This window comes from Lepidochelys kempii, chromosome 11 (genome assembly GCF_965140265.1).
Source record: "Lepidochelys kempii isolate rLepKem1 chromosome 11, rLepKem1.hap2, whole genome shotgun sequence".
In the NCBI taxonomy this organism is placed as follows: Eukaryota; Metazoa; Chordata; order Testudines; family Cheloniidae; genus Lepidochelys; species Lepidochelys kempii.
In genome coordinates, this window is record NC_133266.1 from 39,294,537 (window position 1) to 39,317,515 (window position 22,979).

General features: G+C 40.8%; 1 protein-coding gene across 1 annotated transcript in view; it reads left to right on the top strand.

The window, feature by feature from the left end:
• Nucleotides 1-22,979, top strand: part of MYO3B (myosin IIIB) — a 329,793-nt gene that overhangs the window by 139,141 nt on the left and 167,673 nt on the right. The window contains exons 12-22 of the mRNA XM_073306891.1: nucleotides 27-131; nucleotides 2,638-2,721; nucleotides 3,632-3,834; nucleotides 4,355-4,453; nucleotides 5,155-5,269; nucleotides 5,700-5,826; nucleotides 5,971-6,181; nucleotides 8,310-8,457; nucleotides 10,249-10,402; nucleotides 13,861-13,949; nucleotides 15,798-15,927. Coding sequence (XP_073162992.1) covers nucleotides 27-131; nucleotides 2,638-2,721; nucleotides 3,632-3,834; nucleotides 4,355-4,453; nucleotides 5,155-5,269; nucleotides 5,700-5,826; nucleotides 5,971-6,181; nucleotides 8,310-8,457; nucleotides 10,249-10,402; nucleotides 13,861-13,949; nucleotides 15,798-15,927 — 1,465 coding nt within the window. The remainder of the gene's footprint in view (nucleotides 1-26; nucleotides 132-2,637; nucleotides 2,722-3,631; nucleotides 3,835-4,354; nucleotides 4,454-5,154; nucleotides 5,270-5,699; nucleotides 5,827-5,970; nucleotides 6,182-8,309; nucleotides 8,458-10,248; nucleotides 10,403-13,860; nucleotides 13,950-15,797; nucleotides 15,928-22,979) is intronic.

Genomic DNA, 22,979 nt, shown 5'->3' on the forward strand with positions numbered 1-22,979 from the left:
TTTTGACAGATTTCTTTTTCATTTAGTTTTCCACGCTTTACCATGGTGTGAAGCGGTCATCAAATCCCCCCCACATATTTGCCTCTGCCGATGCTGCTTACCAGGGCATGGTAACTTTCAGCAAGGATCAGGTAAGAACGAGTTCATCTCGTTTTATACTTAACATTGGTCATAGAATGCTGTATTACTTAGGTTACATTTAGTATTCTGTCACTGATCTTTGTGAAACCTTCTGTTCCAGAGTATGTATGTATAGAAGAAAAAATGGAACAGCATTCCAATCAGTTTTAGGACTACTGAAAAGGTCATGGTACAGTAGTAGACACTATAAGGTTGAATACTCAGTCAGTGTAAATCAGCGTAGCTCCATTGATTCCAGATAACACCAGCTGACGATCTTTGCCCTATGGGCCTGATTCTGTACTATCTTGCATCTAGTACACTCATTTACAACTGTGCAAAATGTGTGTAAAATGCTGCCATATCAGTGGCATTTTGCACTTAGCTCGCATAGGTGCAAGACAATGGAGAATCAGTCCCTGTGACTACAAGTCACAGAAAATACAAACCATTAACTATGGGATCACTCATTTTCATGGTAAAATATAATAAAGAGAGTTCTAACATAAATGTAATGAGGACGCAAAACAATTATATGGCAATGATTTTAATGAGAATGGAAATATAGTGTACAGAAACTGGATTCCTTCTTACAATATTTTCAAGATTGTAATTCTTGTATTCCTTTTCACATGATGCACTATGCATAGATATGGGTATTGGGGAATAATAATTATTTTATTTATAAAATCCTCTGTGACATGCATACTGCACATTAGTTCATAGTAAATACTTCTAAAGAAGGTTTAAAAACACAATAAAATAATACAATAAAACCGTATTCAGAATACACCAGACAAAGATGAATATAGATGAACCCTGCACATGAAAAAGGAGAAAGAGGGTTGACAGTTTATTGGGTTTTGGGGAGTGCAGGTACGAAGGGTCCATTAGATGTAGCTATTAGTTATGTAACTCTTGAGGGGTTTTGCTAAGAAACTAGTATCTGTGTAGAATAAATGGGACGAGGGGATTTGTTGAAGTTAAGAAGCAAGTTCATCATTTTGAAATCAGCCCATCAGGTTTATTTTGTAAATCTTAATTTTTTCAAGTGCCTTATATATGATTACAAACTAATTTTGCCTTGTGGATCCATATCCTTGAGCTTAGGTAGCTAACTATTTATAGGCATCTTGGTATACTGTCAGCATAGCTAATTTACTGTTTACTGTTTCCAAAAGACTACTGTACAAGTAATCTTTGAGCCTAGGACTCCCAGGGTTGGTTGATCCAATCAATAAAATCTGTGGCTACGGATCTGTTAGTTCTGACACCAGGTATGGGAGGAATGCAGATCTTCTCTTCTGGGTTCCTCTCATAAACAGAAACACATTTGTTTGTCTGACTTCTTTAGAAGCCCAGGATGCTGTGCCAGCTCAGGGATTAGCACTGTGTGTAGGGTGTTCCCTGTACATGGTACCAAACACTGAGGATTTTTTTTTAAGTGGAAGATCAGGCTTTTAGGGCATGGCTACACTTCCAGATGAAGAGCGCTTTGAATTAAACCAGCCTTCGTAGAACACAGTAGGTAAAGCGCTGCAGTCTGTCCACACTGACAGCTTGAAGCACACTGGCATGGCCACATTTGCGGCACTTGCAGTGGCATGGGAGTGGTGCATTATGGGCAGTTATCCCAGCATACAAGTGGCTGCAACATGCTTTTCAAATGGGGGGTGGGGTGGGTGGAGTGTGATAGGGAGTGTGTTGTGTCTATGTGGGGGGAGAGAGAGTGGATTTTGGGGGGGCTGAGAGCATGTCAGCATGCTGTCTTGTAAATTCAGACAGCAGCAGACCCCCCTCACCTCCCTGCCTCTCTCTCTCACACACAGCATTCCACACTAATGGTTGCTTTGTCTCAGAGCAGATAAGCAGCTGGCTGTCAGTAAAGGAGCTTTCAAAGGGCATTTCCACATTCCTCCAGCTGATTCCAAATAATGACAAGAGTGGCCACTTGACTTAAGGAGATTATGGGACGTTTCTGGAGGCTGATCAGAGCTCAGTAAAGCAACACCTCGTTCACACTGGCGCTGCGGTGCTCCAGCAGGGGCGCAGCAAATGTTATTCCACTCGCCAAGGTGCAGTACCAGCAGCGCTGTAGCCGCGGAGTCAGAGCGCTCTATGTGCCTTGCCAGTGTGGACGGGTAGTGAGCTAGTGCGCCCGGGGCGCCTTTATTGTGCTGTAACTCACAAGCGTAGCCAAGCCCTGAGACTGTACGTTTGGTAGAATGGTACTTTCCCAGTAAAAGAGTCCATGTTTCAAATAGTGTCATAGCATTGGGCTCTATGGATCTTATTCTCTCCATAAATGTATAAGCACCCAGAGATTATGATGATGCACCTTTTATCGATCAAAAGAGTGAAGAAACAAACATACTTGTGACTCTTACTGATATACAGAGAGTTGACTCTGAAGATGTCTTGGTATATATTCAAAACAATGTAAAAGTAGCAGTTGAACATCTGAGTTGATCAGCTTTATGGTGAACAATGCATTTACAACTTTGTTTTGTGTATCAGTGCATTATCATCAGTGGAGAAAGTGGTGCTGGAAAGACTGAAAGCGCCCACCTGATTGTCCAGCATTTGACATTCCTGGGAAAGGTATTTATAGCCAGCCAGGTAGCCCAGTGAGCATTGCATTTTAAACCATCTTTGCTGAAAAAAGCCCTGATGCATTTATTTCTAGCTTGTTGAAAATACTGAAAATTGAGCAGTACAGACTGGGGACTTTGTTATTAATTTGGATCTGATATTTTACACTGAAGAGACCATGGCCTAGTGATTAATTATTAACATAAAGAATATGCTAGTTTTAAGATCAGCTCCTGCGAAGGCTTATGCACGTGCTTAACTCTATGCACATGAGTTGTCCCATTAAAGTCAGTGAGAGTACTCACATGCACCATTGTTTGCAGAATTGGGACCTTAGGGTCTGATCCTTCTTTGCCATTGACTTCAATGTATAAACGATCAAGCCCATAATGATTAGTGCCTCTGGTTATCTACAGTGCTTATGACCTAGGTCCATTATTCAGACTATAAGGATCAGTGCCGGAATGAAATTGGGAAGGGCCTGCTGCAGCAAACACTTGTGCACATATTTAACTTTAAGCATATGAATAATGCCATTGAAGTCACGGCACTTTGAAAACTCAAGTGCTTAAAGTTAAACATATGTATAAATGCTGGCTGGATCAGAGCCTAAATGCTATTTATTGTCTGATATTTTATTTTGTTAAATTTTATTTTGTTAAAATAAAATATATGGAGCCTCCTAAGGCACATAAATTGCAAAGAGGGGGAAAATCCAATATCTTCACACCTGCTAGAGACTTTGTTTTCCCCTTCAATATGTGGGTGTGTTGTATCGGTAACTAGGTCAATTCACATGTGCCAGTAGCTGAAGATGCTGGACACCTGATAATGCACACTATGTTTCTGAGGCTAGGAAGAAGCCTGGAGTAAGCATTCTTTTGGGGCATTCCTTCTGACCTGTGTCTATTCTGTCAAGGCCAATAACCGCACTCTGCGTGAGAAGATTCTTCAAGTGAACCCTCTGGTTGAAGCGTTTGGGAACGCCTGCACTGCAATCAATGACAACTCAAGTCGTTTTGGAAAATACCTGGAAATGCTGTTTACACCAACAGGAGCTGTAATGGGGGCAAAAATTTCTGAATATCTACTTGAAAAATCCAGAGTCATAAAGCAGGCTGTGTAGGTTAATAATACTATGTCCTTTCAAATCTAGTCTACCTTTTTTGGGGTTTGTGTTTCCAGAACAGTTTTTACTTTTCAAAAAACACTTTTCAATGAAATGTTGTTCTAACTCCCTGGCTGGAAGTACAGTTAGTTTCATTCTTCTGGGCTGGAGACCAATACCACTCCATTGTTTGGTTAAGGATGCTCTGTATAGTATATTGTTTCTCCCAGAGCCTATTTCCTATAAACATATCATTGTACCTTTGTGCTCAACCTCCAACAACTTATAAAGGGAAGGAGTGGAGCCTGATCTTGGACTCATTGCCACCATCTAGTTGGGCTGGGTTTTGTGTGTTTAACAGATAAGATGGAAGAGCTTTTCATTGGGCTTTTGCTGCTTCTGGGAGCTTTGCCATTGACTTCAATGAGCATAGGATCAATCCCTCTTCCATTAACTTGACAGTGTACAGCATAGTGCAAACATGTAGATGCAGATATACCTGTAAGCTTTAAAATAATACATTTTTTTTTCCAGAGGAGAAAAAAACTTCCATATATTTTACTATATTTATGCTGGTCTTTTTCATCAGAAGAAACTTTCTGAGTATAGACTTCCTGAAAAAAAGCCTCCTCGGTAACTATCACTAATTTGTTTTTAATGCGGTTGTAATTGGCTATTGATCGGGGCTTGCTTTCAGTGTGGTGCTTTAAAATCTCTCTCAATCTTTTTCTATCCCTTACGGATCTTTCTTAATCCTCCCAAGTACAGAAGTGGATGGACAATAAGGAATTACATTATTATTTTGTTTGAGGACTCGCAGCATTTATAATAAGAGGGAAAAAAGCCATCTCATCATTATCTAGATTTTCATTCCTTCTTTCAGGTCTTCTCTATCCCTAGAAATGAATGGCTGTGAATGTAGAGCTTTATGGCAATACTGAAGGAGCAACTCAAAATATATTGGTTTAAATTTATGTTACTCTTTGCATATTAGGGAAAATTCTACTTGAATGCATTAGTAGTTCCATTAAAGTAAATGGAATTGCACTGTCTTATTTCAGGGCTGAATCGTGTTCGTTAACTTTGAGTTACTAATTTCATTTGCTATCCGTCTCTTTATTGGAAAACTATAATGTTGGGAAAACATTTTAATTTGTGCTGAAGGAACAAAAACTAATAGAAAGAAAATAATCCAAAACTTTTTGATTAGCATAACAATATTTATTTGGTTAAAAAACATTGCAATAAGTGGTCTGCTGCATTACTGATGCAATGCTATTGAACATCTGTTAACATCTGTTAACACAGCATTTTAATTATGCCACTTTATTTAGGTATATTGATAACGAAACTGGAAGAGTAATGCAAGATATTATTACTAAAGACTCATATGGAAGACAATTTGAAGCAATTCAACATTGCTTTAGGATCATAGGATTCACTGATGAGGTAAGAGATTAATCGTGAACTAGCTACCAAAGCATTATTGACCTTATTTTTAAAAACCACCTCCAACGCTTCCTGTGCAAATAGTGGCATTTGTTGTCTAAATATATCATTATTCCACAGAATCTCACTTTTGTAATTGTGTGTACAAAACTGCACCCACAGAACTGGAGGACAGACTGAGGCTTCAGTTTTACTGAGGCAAGCTCCATTCTATCCCCTTCACATTTCCATTTCTATCTCACTTTTCCACTCCAGAGGGAGTTTGCCTGAATAAAGAGAGAGTAAAAACTGAACTGGGCAAGTAAAAACCTCAGAATGACCCAATGGGCTTTACACACACACTCCCTATCTTATTTTTAAACAGACCACATTTGGGGGCTACAACTAACTAATTGTGTCTTGCTAAGGTAGTTCTTGTCTCATTTTGCAGGAAGTGCATTCAGTTTACAAAATTCTGGCTGGAATCTTGAATACAGGAAACATTGAGTTTGCTGCCATTTCCTCACAACACCAAACTGATAAAAGTGAAGTTCCCAATGCAGAGGCCTTAGATAATGGTAAATATGTTTTTAATATTGTCAGTTCTATAAATGCAGCTTGATTGCATTTGTAAGAATCTCTAACTGATGGGTATCAGGTCGGTAGTGCTGGCAATTTTTGTTCTCCAGTCACAGCCATCTTTCCTGTCTGTTATCTTCCAGCTGCTGCACTGCTCAGTATTGGTTCAGAAGAGCTCCAAGAAGCTCTAACCTCTCACTGTGTTGTAACACGAGGAGAGACTATTATCCGAACAAACACTGTGGACAAAGCCGCTGATGTGCGAGATGCCATGTCTAAAGCACTTTATGGCCGACTCTTCAGCTGGATTGTAAATCGCATTAATACACTGCTGCAGCCAGATAAAAATATATGGCAAGTTACATATTGCTGACGTGTGTGATGGGATCATCCCTTTTTGTAGTTTTGATTTTGCTGGAGGAATATTGTGTTTATTTGAAAAAGACCTCAAAATGGCCTTCATGCTGTGATCCTGAATTCTGTTTCCAGGACATTAACTCCATCCTTTTCAAAGAGCTCACTGGGATTTGGCTACTGAAATCAATGGGAATTGTGTGGTTAAAATCTCAGGCAAGTCTTTGAAAATCATACCAGATGCCCATAGATAACCAATTACAGTAGACTGGATACATTAAACACAAGTATTGTTCTATGTGGTCCTTCCAATTCTCAAGTAGTATTAAACTAGTGATAAAATATAAATATAAATGATTACAGAACAGCTACTTCATGAATATATTTTTGACATTCTAATGCAAGCTGTTAAAACCAGCTGTCAAAACATTTAATTATGAAAACTTAAATGCCAATTTGCATTATGGAAATGTTTACACTGTGCCATCTTATTCCTTTCCTGGAACAAAGACAGATACTCAGACCCCGTTCTAGCTGCTTTGCACTTCTCAAGGAGCAACTGGGTATTCCCAAGCATAAGTGAATCCCTCAGGTGGTGTAAAGCTGGCATAGGTGCTTTGATTTTGTTGGCTCCCCCGACATTTTCCATGGAGAGGATATGTTGGAAGTGGGGGAAGGCATGGAGAGGATATATCGGGGGCAGGGTTGCAGCAATGTGTCTTCATGGGACAGCTGCTGGTGGTGTAAATTAGAGCAGCCCTTAGGCAGCTTTGAGTTATGCTGGGGGCTGTTTCATTTCCTGTAGTGCCAGAATTGGGAAAGTGGAAAGGTGTCTTATATTTCTCTTTCCTTTGTCTCCTCATAACTGTGCGGTACATGAGGTCAACACTGTAAAGGATGCAGACTTCAGTCTGAGACTGCCTGTCTGTCTGTCTTAGGCAGAGTCAAAGTAATGGGAAATGGCGGGAGCGCAGCTCCCCCTCTTCTGTCAACAGCAGAGGGAAAACTCCTCCTCTTCCATAGCCAGTGCATGAGAGCTCCTCTTTCTTTCTCAATCTACTTTAGCATGGCTATCTAGGTTGCCCACCGAAGAGTCTACACAGCCCTCTTCTACCTGAGGAGGCTGTCAAATAGTTTTCTGTTGAGATCTGCTTGCTGAAACCATTCCCTTAATACCTCTGAAGAGGTGCTGCTTGGAATCAGTACTTCCCAATGATTTCTCTCTTCCTCCTCCCAAAACCTTAGCAGAACTTGTGTAATGCAAGAATCTCAGAGTTGAAAAGGAGTTGGGTGACCAGATGTCCTGATTTTATAGCGACTTTCCTGATATTCAGGTCTTTGTCTAATATAGTTGCCTATTACCCTCCACGCCCTGTTCTGATTTTTCATACTTGCTATCTGGTCACCCTAAAAAGGAGTGTAGTAATGACTATAAACAAATGCACAAACTGTGTTTGATTTATACAGGCTGTCTCTCTTCCTTTTGTGGTGGATTGAATTAATGATAGTATCTCATAGACTCATAGATATTTAGGCCAGAAGGGACCATTATGATCATCTAGTCTGACCTCCTGCACAATGCAGGCTACAGAATTTCACCCACCACTCCTAAAAAAGACCTCACACCTATATCTGTGCTATTGAAGTCCTCAAATTGTAGTTTGAAGACCTCAAGGAGCAGAGAATCCTCCAGCAAGTGACCCATGCCCCATGCTACAGAGGAAGGCGAAAAACCTCCAGGGCCTTCCAATCTGCCCTGGAGGAAAATTCCTTCCCGACCCCAAATATGGCGATCAGCTAAACCCTGAGCATATGGGCAAGATTCATCAGCCAGATACTACAGAAAATTCTTTCCCGGGTAACTTGGATCTTACCCCATCTAAAAACCCATCACAGGCCATTGGGCCTATTTACCATGAATATTTAATTACCAAAACCATGTTATCCCATCATACCATCTCCTCCATAAACTTATCGAGTTTAATCTTAAAGCAAGATAGATCTTTTGCCCCCACTACTTCCCTCGGAAGGCTATTCCAAAACTTCACTCTGATCTTGAATATCCTGTTTCTTTTGATTTATCCTGGGTTTTGCCCCATGTTGGATTTTGTGTGTCTTTTCTACATAGCAATGCTGAAAGCCGGATGCATGTTGGGATACTGGATATCTTTGGATTTGAGAACTTCACAAGAAATTCCTTTGAACAGCTGTGCATAAACATTGCGAATGAACAAATCCAGTTTTATTTCAATCAGCACATCTTTGCACTTGAACAGGTAAATTGGGCTGCTGTGATTGTAAGCTAGATTCAGGAGTTCTGTCTATCTGTCTGTCCAATATAGTACTCCTGAATCTCTCTCTTTATAATAATTTATTTCTAATACAAGACTGTGGCTGAACAATATACCCTACTGTGAGGGATACAGGTACTAATTTAGGGACAGAGCTACGTAGCTCTTAAAAACTTTACTAAAAGACTTTTTGCCATTGGGAAGTGTGTTGTGACCCTTGTTGCATTTTTGAAAGAAAAACTAGCTTTATGTAATTTTTATGGATTGTATTACAAATTAATAAAAAGACAAACCTAAAGAAACTTTTTCCTAAAAATAGCTATTAGACTTTTACTAAACTAAGCATTAAAGAGAACAGTTATCAAATCAAAATTATAATTGAGTTAATAAATCAACATATTGACAATAATATGGAATGAAATCAGCAATTGACCAAATCACTGGATAAACACAATCAGGATTTAAATCATGAAGTTAGCATAGTGCATGATCAAGTCTTATACATATTTAAGCCTGGAAAGCTAAGGGGATGTAATTTACTTTTCAGATCTCTGAAGCAGCTAAATTCCTTCAACATTTCCATTGACTGAGTGGTTGACTTTTTCCCTGATTAATTTAGCTCTACTGTGATACAGAATGATTAACAACCTATAATTTCCCTTGTTAGTGCAGAACAAAAGGGTAACACAAAATGATTTAAGATATGATTTACTTAGAAATTGGATACACATGTGCTATGTGTTTAATATTTTCTCTCTCTCTCTCTCTTTCACATCTAAAAGGTATTAACACAAAAAATAATGAATACGGGAAGTAGGTGCCTCTACCAATCCACAAAATAGGAAAAATAATAAAAGGTTTTTAAAAAGAAAAATGTTTTAACGGTGCTTCTGCTTGCTGGGTTTCAGATTTTCAAAGTAAAAATTGTAATTCAGGGGATCAGGTGACATCATCTCTAGTTGGTGTTTTATGCTGGCCGGCAGGCTGCCTCTGGGCATTTGGCTAGTCAGCTGGCATAGCCTGAAGTGATCTTGGTCTGTCTCTTCTTTTTTATGGGAAAGGGGGTTGGGAGAGTGCAGCAGCCCTTCTTGGTGTTGTGGTGGCCTGGGAGAATCACCTGTGATTACTTAGATCTTTAAGGTTGTGATTCTAGTTCACTCCACCCCATGCCACATCCTGGGAAATCTTCCAAGCAAATCCAGGGATCATAGACCTCCAATCCAGGTTGAGGGTAGGTGAGTTTGACGTTTGGTCAGTCTGGAAAGTCCCATCTCTTACTAGCAGTTCTATAACAACCTAAGTCACCAAACCAAAGAAAGAAATATGGTCTAGAGTGATTGAAGACTTAATTAAGTTAATATTATTTCTTACTTCACTCCTACTTCCACCCATTCATATTTCCATTCCCTTAGCAGATCTTAAAATATTCTGGGCTTTTTACTGGCATAGAATTAGGCCACTGACAATTCTATGGCTTGATCATATGGTCATCTCTAAGAAAAAGCGCTGTCACTTTCTGTTAATACAAATCTTACTTAAGCTAAAGAAAAATTAAGAGTTTACAGAACAAGAAAATGGAAGTTTAGAGACTAGACCTCACTCAGACCCATTTCCCACATGATATTGTGACCTAGCTGCCACACAATTGTTGTGCGCTTTGTAGGAAATTAAACGTTATGCAGTGCTATAAACAAGAAAGAAGTTTTGTGCCAGAAATGTCCTGATGGTAATTTTCCCATGGTCAATTCAGTATTAACTGTGTTTATGACTTTGTAGATGGAATATCAGAATGAGGGCATTGATGCTACTACAGTGGAGTATGAGGACAATCGTCCACTTCTAGATATGTTCCTCCAGAAACCAATGGGAGTACTTTCTCTACTTGACGAAGAAAGTCGATTTCCCCAGGCGACAGACCTGACATTAGTTGGTAAGAATAATAATTAAAAAAACCCTGAAGAATGATTGATACACATTTGAGTGAGAGTCATGCCATCTTATAGTATTTTTGCTAGTCTACATAACCACTGAGTCTGTGGCATTAGCAATGGATTGTGAAGGCTTCTGAAAATTCTGCTATGATTTCACCAATATTCAGACATGAATAAATGGATTTTTATTTACTTAAGTATTTATTTTCTCTCTTTTTGCTCAGGTGCTCACTTCTTCAACTATTTTGCTAGTTCCTAATTGTTTTTATATGGTTAATGTTATTTTATGGTTTAAATATTAAGACCTATCTAAATAGGGCTTATTATCATCTACAGGATTTGCAAATATTAAATAATCGTTACAATGCTGCTGTGTGTTAGGTACTTTAAGGATTCTTATTCTCATTTAAAAAGATGGGAAACTGAAGCACAGAAAGGAAGAGAGACATGCCCGAGACCATACATTGAGTTAGTAGTAGTGACAAGGGTAGAATTCAGATCTTCCTGGCTTTTAACATTATTACCCCATTACACACCACTGTTTTATTACTGATTACCTCATCATAAGGAGAAAGTGTGTGTGTGACTTTGCTGTACCATCTGCTTAGATAGTTCCTTAACTTGATGATTATTTCATGAACATTTTAATAAATCTTGTTGCCAACTTTAAAATGCGTGCAGCCAATATTAAAATATGATCCTATTTTTATTTACTTAGGGTGGAATTCTCCTCTCTGATCAGCAACACAGAGCTCCGATTGCTGTCAATGGAATGAGTGCAGAACGCACAGTAGAGATATTCACAGCAATTTAGAGAGCCGAATTTTGCCTTAAAATAATAGCTGCAGGTTAGATAGCATAGTGCATACACACGTTTTTCACTTCCAGAGAACTGGGTTCATACTTGATTTTAGGTCAAAGGTGCAATGAATGAGAGAGTTTCATTCCAGTCCCCATTCATGTGCTGGAGCCGGAAGCCTGCTTGTGGGTCCTATAAATAGGCCAATATTGAATACTGAGTTTACAGTTCCCCATAGGCAGACTTCCTGACTCAGAGCTGTTCAATTCTATTACTGCTTGTCAAGGTTCCTCCCCCACTCTGAACTCTAGGGTACAGATGTGGGGACCTGCATGAAAAACCTCCTAAGCTTATCTTTACCAGCTTAGGTCAAAACTTCCCCAAGGTACAAAATATTACACCCGTTGTCCTTGGACTGGCCGCTACCACCACCAAACTAATACTGGTTACTGGGGAAGAGCTGTTTGGACGCGTCCTTCCCCCCAAAATACTTCCCAAAACCTTGCACCCCACTTCCTGGACAAGGTTTGGTAAAAAGCCTCACCAATTTGCCTAGGTGACTACAGACCCAGACCCTTGGATCTTAAGAACAATGAACAATCCTCCCAACACTTGCACCCCCCCTTTCCTGGGAAATGTTGGAATAAAAGCCTCACCAATTTGCATAGGTGACCACAGACCCGAACCCTTGGATCTGAGAACAATGAAAAAGCATTCAGTTTTTTACAAGAAGACTTTTAATAAAAAAATAGAAGTAAATAAAAATAAAGAAATCCCCCCTGTAAAATCAGGATGGTAGATATCTTACAGGGTAATTAGCTTCAAAAACATAGAGAACCCCTCTAGGCAAAACCTTAAGTTACAAAAAAGATACACAGACAGAAATAGTTATTCTATTCAGCACAATTCTTTTCTCAGCCATTTAAAGAAATCATAATCTAACACATACCTAGCTAGATTACTTACTAAAAGTTCTAAGATTCCATTCCTGTTCTGTCCCTGGCAAAAACCAGCATACAGACAGACACAGACCCTTTGTTTCTCTCCCTCCTCCCAGCTTTTGAAAGTATCTTGTCTCCTCATTGGTCATTTTGGTCAGGTGCCAGCGAGGTTACCTTTAGCTTCTTAACCCTTTACAGGTGAGAGGAGTTTTCCCCTGGCCAGGAGGGATTTCAAAGGGGTTTACCCTTCCCTTTATATTTATGACACTGCTGCCTTGAGATCAGGGCGTCCTGGAAGATCTCAAGATGTGTGTAGCAAGTTGAGATCTTTGACCGTATGCAGGTGTGCTAGCCAGCAACTCACTCCAAACAAAGCTCAAAGCCTAATTCTGTGTCTTAAACTAAAGAATATTTTAGTGGCAGTGAAATATAAATAGGAAAAAATCATGAAATTTAAGATTCACAGATTTTAAGCCAGACAGGACCATTCTGATCATCTAGTCTGATCTCCGGCATAACTTAGGCCAGAGAATTTCTCCATGTGATTCCTGTATCAAGCCCATAACTGCTGACTAAGATAAACAAATGCAATGGGAAGTTTCACTATACAGGCACTGGTTTCAGTACAAAATATCACAGGATTATCTCAAAGGGCAGAAAAGGCCTTGTTCTCACTCAGCTCTATAAGCTGTCTCTCTTTCCCTTAGCTCAGTGTATTGTGGGCATGTACCTCATAGAGTGTCTGTATTTCTCAATAACCAGGGCTTGGGCTGCGCAGCTGTAAAATTGCACTGTAGACGTTCAGGCTCAGGCTGGAGCCCAAGGTCTGGGAGCCCATGAGTGGGATGGGTCCCAGAGCCTAGGCTCCAGCCCAAGCCCCAATGTTTTGCACTGCAGTTTTACATCCCTGTAGCCCAAGCCCGAGCAGCTGACCCAGGCCAGCTACAGGTGTTTAATTGCTGTGTAGACATATCCCAGAAGGCCTCTTTGGACATAAGCCTGTTTTTCTGAAGAAGTTCAAATGCAGGATAAAAGATGCCTAAAGGCTTTAGCATGTATTTAAATCAAAGTGCAGGTGGACATCTTCTTTGGCTATCCCTTGATGCGAGGATGTTGTCCACCAAGGGGGTTCATTGGCGGGTTTTTAGGTGGCTGAGGAGCCCAGTTTGTGCCCTGCAGATTTTCCCACAGAAGTGACAGGTGTAATCTTGGAGGGGACCTAGTTGTTGGCTGGAGTGTTGTGCCCTTTCTTTCTTGTGGATATAACCAACTATGGGAAGGAACAAGGGCATTCACATAGGGCAGATATGTACATAGCTAGAGGGCTTTGAGTTGGTTATTTATTAAAAAGATAAAATATAAACGAATGAATAAATAAATAGGATATATATTAGAAGTTTCTTCTAGCCTTCTACCTACCAAGCCATTGTCATTTGTTAGTTTCTGATAGGCATCCCATTAGAAGTGAATCGTGAGGGATTTGAAGGACTAGTTTGGGGAAGCTGTTCATTTATAAGTGGCAACTTGGAAGAAAGAACACAGGTGCTTGTAGCAAAAGCTGACAAAGGCTGACATCATTGGTGGGCAATGTGATAACTTATAAGAGTATTTTGTACTAATTCTGATTTTTTTGGGTTGTAAGCTGTCCCTAATTATGGGAGTTGTGGTTTAAATTGCTGTGGTTCACCTTTAACCTTTACCTTTTTTTAATGACTAGATAAGTTTGAAGATAATTTAAGATGCAAATACTTTTGGAGGCCCAAACGAGTGGAGCTGTGTTTTGGCATTCAGCACTATGCTGGGAAGGTAAAGGTCATATGGTCTGAATGTAATAAGTGGTATAGTCACTATCCATTCCATCCAGAGGCATTTAAATTGCTTGCAGATTTCTCTCTTTTTAATGGATTAATTGTTTTTAAAGAAACCTAGAATTTGTGATATGATTTACAATGCAAAATTGCCCATGTTATAAATGCTCCTTACCCAATTCTGGAGGTGGCATCCTGACGCATGAAATGCCACCCCAGCTGAGACTAGGGTTACCAGTTAGCAATTGTGAAAAATAGGGATGGGGATAACAGGCACTTATATAAGACAAAGGCCCTAATATTGGGACTGTCTCTATAAATTTGGGACATCTGGTCACCCCAGCTGAGACATTTCTTAGAAGTGGTGGCCCTCCTTGACCCAGAACAACCTGCACAGTTATTATATCTCTAGCCATTAACACATATACTCAGTAGTAATTGTTTGTGTGGAAGAGAGAGAGCAGGAAAGGAAAGGAGGTTCAATGAATAAAACAGTTTAAAACTGTCTCTGCAATAGTGCTTTCTTTTTAAACTCCTGTAGAGGGCAGAGGAGTGACTGGAAGAATTCCCACCTACATACTGTAGGTATATTCTAGTACTCTGCAGAACTCAGCCGTCTTGGTTTTAGTTGGTTTCATGTCCACTGAGTTTTGTTTGGAATTTAAGGTCTAAATTCCCAAATGTACACAAAACTCAACCAAAGCAGCCTAGGTTTGCATGGTTTCCATGCAGACCTAGCTTAGGCTCAATGCAAGGGTCAAGAACCTCTACAAATCTTCCAGTAAACCTCGCCCAACTTTTGGGATTGTTAAGGAAAACTGTAAAGTTCCACAAAGCTCCAGTAAATTCATTGCCACCTAAATGTAAAGTCCTAGAGGCAGTGCTGACTTTCTGTCATTCTCCACAGTAGGGCCAAATTCAGCTCTAGTGTAACATCAAGACCATATGTCTACACTACCGTGGTAAGTCAAAGTACGCTACACAACTCCAACTACTGGAGAGCGATCTGCAGTCAATTTGGCGGGTCTTTAATAGACCCACTAAATCGACCGCCGGTGGATCGATCTCAAAGCATTGGTCCCTGCGGTAGTGTAGACCTGCCCCATGTGCTGTGCCTGTGTTTTTCCAGCAGTGAGGCCATTTATAGTAAAGCTGGATGCTGGAAATTACTGTAGTTTTAAAAAATAAAATCTAAAGCAGAATAACTCTATTCCAATTTTGATACAAAGATTTGATCATTGATTACTAATAACAATGAGAAAAACAATTCAGAGCAATTTTGCCTTTCAAAGCCTTCAGAATTAAAATGTTAAAAATACTGTGCCCTAAGCCAGTGCAAATTAAAGAGAGGATCCCAGATGAATAAATATCCATTTGGTAACAGTGGTAGTACATTTTGTATCCATTTTGCCAGTGTGCTAGATATGAAATTTTCTCCTGTTTCTCCAGAAGATTTAATTACAAATCATACATTGACTACATGCAGTAAATGCAGAGTGGCTGCTCTGTCTGAAAACCATTGCCTCTTTCACATGTAACCTGTCAAGTTATGCGACTAGTGTGGTGCTGCAGTGTGTTATGTTGCATTGGGCACGTCGTAGTTTGATGTGATACAGTGTAATACAGTGTGACTCAGCCTAAGCCACTTAAACCAATTTGATATACCAGTGACACGTTATGAATGCAGATGCTGCCTAAAGCCAGCTCACACTTCGAGGACACTGCAGTAATTCACCAGCTTGTCAGGTTTGAACTAGCTTATTTGGTCAACTTGCCTGTTTAAAGTAAATGGCAGGGTTCTGGTAGTCTATTTCAGCTGTTTGTTCATTCTGTCTCCAACACCTAGGTATTATATGATGCCTATGGTTTCCTTGAGAAGAACAGAGACACTCTTCCTGCTGATACAGTGGTGGTGCTGAGAACTTCAGAGAACAAACTTCTTCAGCAGCTGTTCTCTAGTCCATTAACCAAAACAGGTATTTCTCTGCATAGCTTTGTTAATATTAAGATTTCTTGACTAGATGCCCCGCAGCCTTCTACTACTGCTGCGCAGAACCCTGGAATTGTTTTCCATCAGGGTTACAGAAAGTAATCTGGAGTTGTAAAATACTTAATGCTTGCTATTTTCAAGGCAATTTATGGGCATTAATTAATTAATCCTCACAGCAATGCTGTGAGGTATCCCCACTTCAGAGATGCAGGGAGCTTAAATGATAGCCAAGACCAGACTTCATTGTCAGAGTAGGGATGAGGCCTCAGGAATTTCCTGGTATTAGTTTTGTGCTCAGACCACTAGACAACACTTCTCTGTCTCTAGCTTCTTGCATAATTTGCTTTACATTGTGTAAACCATGTATATCCAATTTAGGCAAAGATAGTTTTTGCAAGTAACATCCTTTCTGTTTAAACACACCTTCACAATACTTTAAAAATATCTTACTAGTTATGGAATAAAAAATATACTAAACTGATAGAATTAATTATTTCAGATGATTTGAAACTTGGTGACATTGACTTACACATATGTGCCTATGTCTATTGCTAATTTATAACAATAAGGTGAAGTTCAATGACTTCAAAGATAGCTGCCACATACCAACAGAATGTGCATGTGACACTTCTGCCACACAAACACCAACAATGCAACACACACACAGCCCAAAAGAGTCTGCAAACGTTACAGTAGAGTGTGCATGTGACGTTACATAAACACCAACACTACAACACACATACAAAGCTAAGAGACTGTCAGGAGTTGCTACATAAAAGGAAAAGTCTCGTTTAGAACACGTTAGAAAAGGATGTAGACACCTGAAGGTTTTTGGTCTGATATGACATTTCTTTCCAGGAGTAAGGAGACCTTTGGTAATTCACTTGTGGTTAGAGAATTACAGGCTAGAATACGATGATGTATACCCATCCAGTTCATGCAATAATCAGTATCTTGCTGATACAAAATGTCAAAACTAATACATAGAGTACAGCACAAGTCATTTCGAATTACTCTAAATGCTTTTGGCTGAATTCCACTCTGTAAGCCATGAAACTGCATTAACTTCAGTGGGTTTGCACAAGTGTAGTTGATAGCAATTTTTGAGTCTATTTGACTATATTCTGAATAGGCTAGATGCCTATTATGTTGGCTGTATAGCTTGAGGACTATTTTTGTGAGTGTGGCTTTGGTTTGGGCTTCTATGAACCATTCCTTAGAAGGTACCTTCTCTCTTTCCTTTTAGGAGGTGGGAGGCGGAGCTCAGAACCTGAACTTTCCTGTAAGAAAATCGTTCATCTTTTGTATTATGAGACCTTACTGTGTAACCTGATTGATCTTCACAGGCACTTTGCTGTAACTTCACTAGGTCAAGGATTATTGTGCTCTTTCAAAATGTCAGTTCTCTCCTCCTTTTAGGAGATCCTAGGGCGAAATGTTAGCAACAAGTTGATAAGGTCAAGGGCTGCCCCTCACAGCACAACCTAAGCTGAGTTTTTGATAAGTACTATGAGTCAGCCTATTTCTTGTGGTTTTGCATTTGGATGTGACTTTGGGATTCTCGTCCCTTGCGGACTAGGGCTGAACAAGATAGAGACAATGATCTTAGCCTTGCTGGAAGGGAGAGGGAAGAACTACTTTTTACTATTCAGTGGCTGCTTGTGAAGGGATGTTGTAGTTAAGGAGGATCTGCTTCTCCTTTTGCTGCTGTGAGCTTAGCAATTGGTGAAATGTGGGTGAGGACTATCTTATGAGACTGGGGTCAGCTCTGTGCCCAGTTGGGGGTGAAAACCCCTTTACCTTTACATGCTTTGATTTTTGGGTCCTGGTTGACTTAATGAGAGAGCCTATTCCATTCATCCTGGTAGGGTGAGGCAAAGCAAAAGAAGCCTTGCACCTAGTCAGATGTCTGAGACTGTGCTACCTTGTCAATGTTTTTAGAGTAACAGCCGTGTTAGTCTGTATTCCCAAAAAGAAAAGGAGTACTTGTGGCACCTTAGAGACTAACCAATTTGTTTGAGCATAAACTTTCGTGAGCTACAGCTCACTACATCGGATGCATACTGTGGAAACTGCAGAAGACATTATATACACAGAGACCATGAAACAATACCTCCTCCCACCCCACTGTCCTGCTGGTAATAGCTTATCTAAAGTGATCACTCTTCTTACAATGTGTATGATAATCAAGTTGGGCCATTTCCAGCACAAATCCAGGTTTTCTCACCCTCTGCCCTCCCCCCCCCCCCCCGAAACTCACTCTCCTGCTGGTAATAGCCCATCCAAAGTGACCACTCTCTTTACAATGTGTATGATAATCAAGGTGGGCCATTTCCAGCACAAATCCACGTTTTCTCACCCCCCCCTTTTTTTCCAAAAACCACACACACAAACTCACTCTCCTGCTGGTAATAGCTTATCCAAAGTGACCATCCTCCTTACAATGCGTATGAAAATCAAGGTGGGCCATTTCCAGCACAAATCCAGGTTTTCTCACCCCCGCACCCCCCCCCCGAAAACACACACACACAAACTCACTCTCCTGCTGGTAATAGCTTATCCAAAGTGACCATCCTCCTTACAATGCGTATGAAAATCAAGGTGGGCCATTTCCAGCACAAATCCAGGTTTTCTCACCCCCGCACCCCCCCCCCGAAAACACACACACACAAACTCACTCTCCTGCTGGTAATAGCTTATCCAAAGTGACCACTCTCCCTACAATGTGCATGATAATCAAGGTGGGCCATTTCCAGCACAAATCCAGGTTTTCTCACCCCCCACCCCCATACACACACAAACTCACTCTCCTGCTGGTAATAGCTCATCCAAACTGACCACTCTCCTTACAATGTGTATGATAATTAAGGTGGGCCATTTCCAGCATAAATCCAAATTTAACCAGAACGTCTGGGTGGGGGGGAGAGGAAAAAACAAGGGGAAATAGGCTACCTTGCATAATGACTTAGCCACTCCCAGTCTCTATTTAAGCCTAAATTAATAGTATCCAATTTGCAAATGAATTCCAATTCAGCAGTTTCTCGCTGGAGTCTGGATTTGAAGTTTTTTTTGTTTTAAGATAGCGACCTTCATGTCTGTAATTGCATGACCAGAGAGATTGAAGTGTTCTCCGACTGGTTTATGAATGCTATAATTCTTGACATCTGATTTGTGTCCATTTATTCTTTTACGTAGAGACTGTCCAGTTTGACCAATGTACATGGCAGAGGGGCATTGCTGGGACATGATGGCATATATCACATTGGTGGATGTGCAGGTGAACGAGCCTCTGATAGTGTGGCTGATGTTATTAGGCCCTGTGATGGTGTCCCCTGAATAGATATGTGGTCACAGTTGGCAACGGGCTTTGTTGCAAGGATAGGTTCCTGGGTTAGTGGTTCTGTTGTGTGGTATGTGGTTGTTGGTGAGTATTTGCTTCAGGTTGGGGGGCTGCCTGTAGGCAAGGACTGGCCTGTCTCCCAAGATTTGTGAGAGTGTTGGGTCATCCTTCAGGATAGGTTGTAGATCCTTAATAATGCGTTGGAGGGGTTTTAGTTGGGGGCTGAAGGTGACAGCTAGTGGCGTTCTGTTATTTTCTTTGTTAGGCCTATCCTGTAGTAGGTGACTTCTGGGAACTCTTCTGGCTCTATCAATCTGTTTCTTCACTTCCGCAGGTGGGCATTGTAGTTGTAAGAATGCTTGATAGAGATCTTGTAGGTGTTTGTCTCTGTCTGAGGGGTTGGAGCAAATGCGGTTGTATCACAGAGCTTGGCTGTAGACAATGGATTGTGTGGTGTGGTCAGGGTGAAAGCTGGAGGCATGTAGGTAGGAATAGCGGTCAGTAGGTTTCCGGTATAGGGTGGTGTTTATGTGACCATTGTTTATTAGCACTGGAGTGTCCAGGAAGTGGATCTCTTGTGTGAACTGGACCAGGCTGAGGTTGATGGTGGGATGGAAATTGTTGAAATCATGGTGGAATTCCTCAAGGGCTTCTCTTCCATGGGTCCAGATGATGAAGATGTCATCAATATAGCGCAAGTAGAGTAGGGGCATTAGGGGACGAGAGCTGAGGAAGCGTTGTTCTAAATCAGCCATAAAAATGTTGGCATACTGTGGGGCCATGCGGGTACCCACAGCAATGTCGCTGATCTGAAGGTATACATTGTCCCCAAATGTGAAGTAGTTATGGGTAAGGACAAAGTCACAAAGTTCAGCTACCAGGTTAGCCGGGACATTATCGGGGATAGTGTTCTTGACGGCTTGTAGCCCATCTTTGTGTGGAATGTTGGTGTAGAGGGCTTCTACATCCATAGTGGCCAGGATGGTATTATCAGGAAGATCACCGATGGATTGTAGTTTCCTCAGGAAGTCAGTGGTGTGTCGAAGGTAGCTGGGAGTGCTGGTAGCGTAGAGCCTGAGGAGGGAGTCTACATAGCCAGACAATCCTGCTGTCAGGGTGTCAATGCCTGAGATGATGGGGCGCCCAGGATTTCCAGGTTTATGGATCTTAGGTAGTAGATAGAATATCCCAGGTCGGGGTTCCAGGGATGTGTCTGTGCGGATTTGATCTTGTGCTTTTTCAGGAAGTTTCTTGAGCAAATGCTGTAGTTGCTTTTGGTAACTCTCAGTGGGATCATAGGGTAATGGCTTGTAGAAAGTGGTGTTGGAGACCTGCCGAGCAGCCTCTTTTTCATATTCCGACCTATTGATGATGACAACAGCACCTCCTTTGTCAGCCTTTTTGATTATGATGTCAGAGTTGTTTCTGAGGCTGTGGATGGCATTGTGTTCTGCACGGCTGAGGTTATGGGGCAAGTGTTGCTGCTTTTCCACCATTTCAGCCCGTGCACGTCAGCGGAAGCATTCTATGTAGAAGTCCAGTCTGCTGTTTCGACCTTCAGGAGGAGTCCACCTAGAATCCTTCTTTTCGTAATGTTGGTAGGGAGGCCTCTGTGGATTAGTATGTTGTTCAGAGGTATTTTGCAAAATTTGCGTTGTAAATGGCTTGTCTAGTTTTAGTAAATTCCAGCCACGAGGAAGTTTGTGTGGAAGGTTGTTTTTTTATGAGAGTATCCAGTTCTGAGAGCTCATTCTTAATCTTTCCCTCTTTGCTGTAGAGGATGTTGATCAGCTGATTCCGCAGTTTCTTTGAGAGCATGTGGCACAAGCTGTCAGCATAGTCTATGTGGTATGTAGATTGTAATGGATTTTTTACCTTCAGTCCTTTTGGTACGATGTCCATCTGTTTGCATTTGGAAAGGAAGATGATGTCTGTCTGTATCTGTACATGATACAGTTCTGTGGTGACCTAGAATCCTATTTTCGACGTCTCTGACTCAAGGAATATTTCCAAAATAGCCTATTTCCCCTTGTTTTTTCCTACACCCCCTCCCCGCGACGTTCTGGTTAAACTTGGATTTATGCTGGAAATGGCCCACCTTGATTGTCATACACATTGTAAAGAGAGTGGTCACTTTGGATGGGCTATTACCAGCAGGAGAGTGAGTTTGTGTAGGGGAGGGCGGAGGGTGAGAAAACCTGGATTTGTGCTGGAAATGGCCCAACTTGATTATCATACACATTGTAAGAAGAGTGATCACATTAGATAAGCTATTACCAGCAGGAGAGTGGGGTGGGAGGAGGTATTGTTTCATGGTCTCTGTGTATATAATGTCTTCTGCAGTTTCCACAGTATGCATCCGATGAAGTGAGCTGTAGCTCACGAAAGCTTATGCTCAAATAAATTGGTTAGTCTCTAAGGTGCCACAAGTACTCCTTTTCTTTTTGTCAATGTTTTTGTCATTCTGATCCAATGACTCTGTGCTTTTCCTGTTATTCTTAAATGACAGTTTAGGTTCTTTGTCCCAATTTTGCAGTCCCAGTTATTATAATAACTGTCAGTTATTAGCAGTGAACTTGATTGTGAGCAAGGTAATTATACCATACAAGCTTCTCCTGAACTCTGGTCCTTTCACACAAACTGGTCTCTCTGGCTTTTAAAAATATTTTCTCCGGCAGCAGTATTGAACTGAGTGCTTTGGGTGAGACACAGGAGGAACTGTACTCTGGCATGCCGATTAGGAGTTGCAGACCACTGTTACTTTATACCAAGTTGCTTTCACGATTTTTTGTATCTTAAATTCTTTACTGTTGTCACTCTCTAAATGGATCAGGTGACTTCTGCCTTCCGTTACAAAATTCTTGCCTCTCTCTGAAATAGCAGCAGCAATACTTTCCACCGGGTCCGTGTAGCTTGGAATGGTTAAACATGTACCCCTGCATAGGGTGCTACAAGTCTTTGTGAGCTTAAAAAAAACCAGACACTTTGTGGTCTATTTTTTTCAGCCATCTAATATAATTGGCCCCACTTCTGGTGTAGGGACCTGTGTTCTGAAATCAGATTGTTGCCAGGTTTGTCTTTGGCAGCCTGCAGGATAAATGAAAGGTTTGGCAAAGAATAGACGGTATAAGTGTGGCTATTAATATCTCATCCCTGCTTTGTGAAGGAAGTTAAAGGCAGTCTCCTCTTAACTTTCTGCAAAGAAGCTCTTGTACACAAAATAATAGAGATTATGTAAATGTCCCATAAGATCATCTGCTTGTGTTTGAATGCATCCCTAACCCCAAACATATACTTCATTAGCAAAGCAAGCCAAAACGAAATACTAACTCTGATTCCAGGATTGCATTTAACATTCCAAGGTTTTACAACATTTTCTTCAGTTTGTGTAGATTATTTATTTACTGACACAAAATGTTAATAAAATTTAAATGGAGGCTACATTAAAAAATGTACCAAGGCAGTGTTGGCTTTATATGAGCCTTTCTTCCAGTGTCTTCAATGCTTTGTTTGAAGATAAGCAACAGGACTGTCTTACATCTGTTCACAACTAGCTTTGGAATTTTTGCTGTTCATGCTGTTGCCCGAAGAGCCCTCTTCCATCTGTGCAATGGCCACTAGGTGGTGCTATCTCAGAAGTTTGAAAATAACATAAGCATGATGATTATTACAAAATGCATTTTCTAAATGCCACGAAG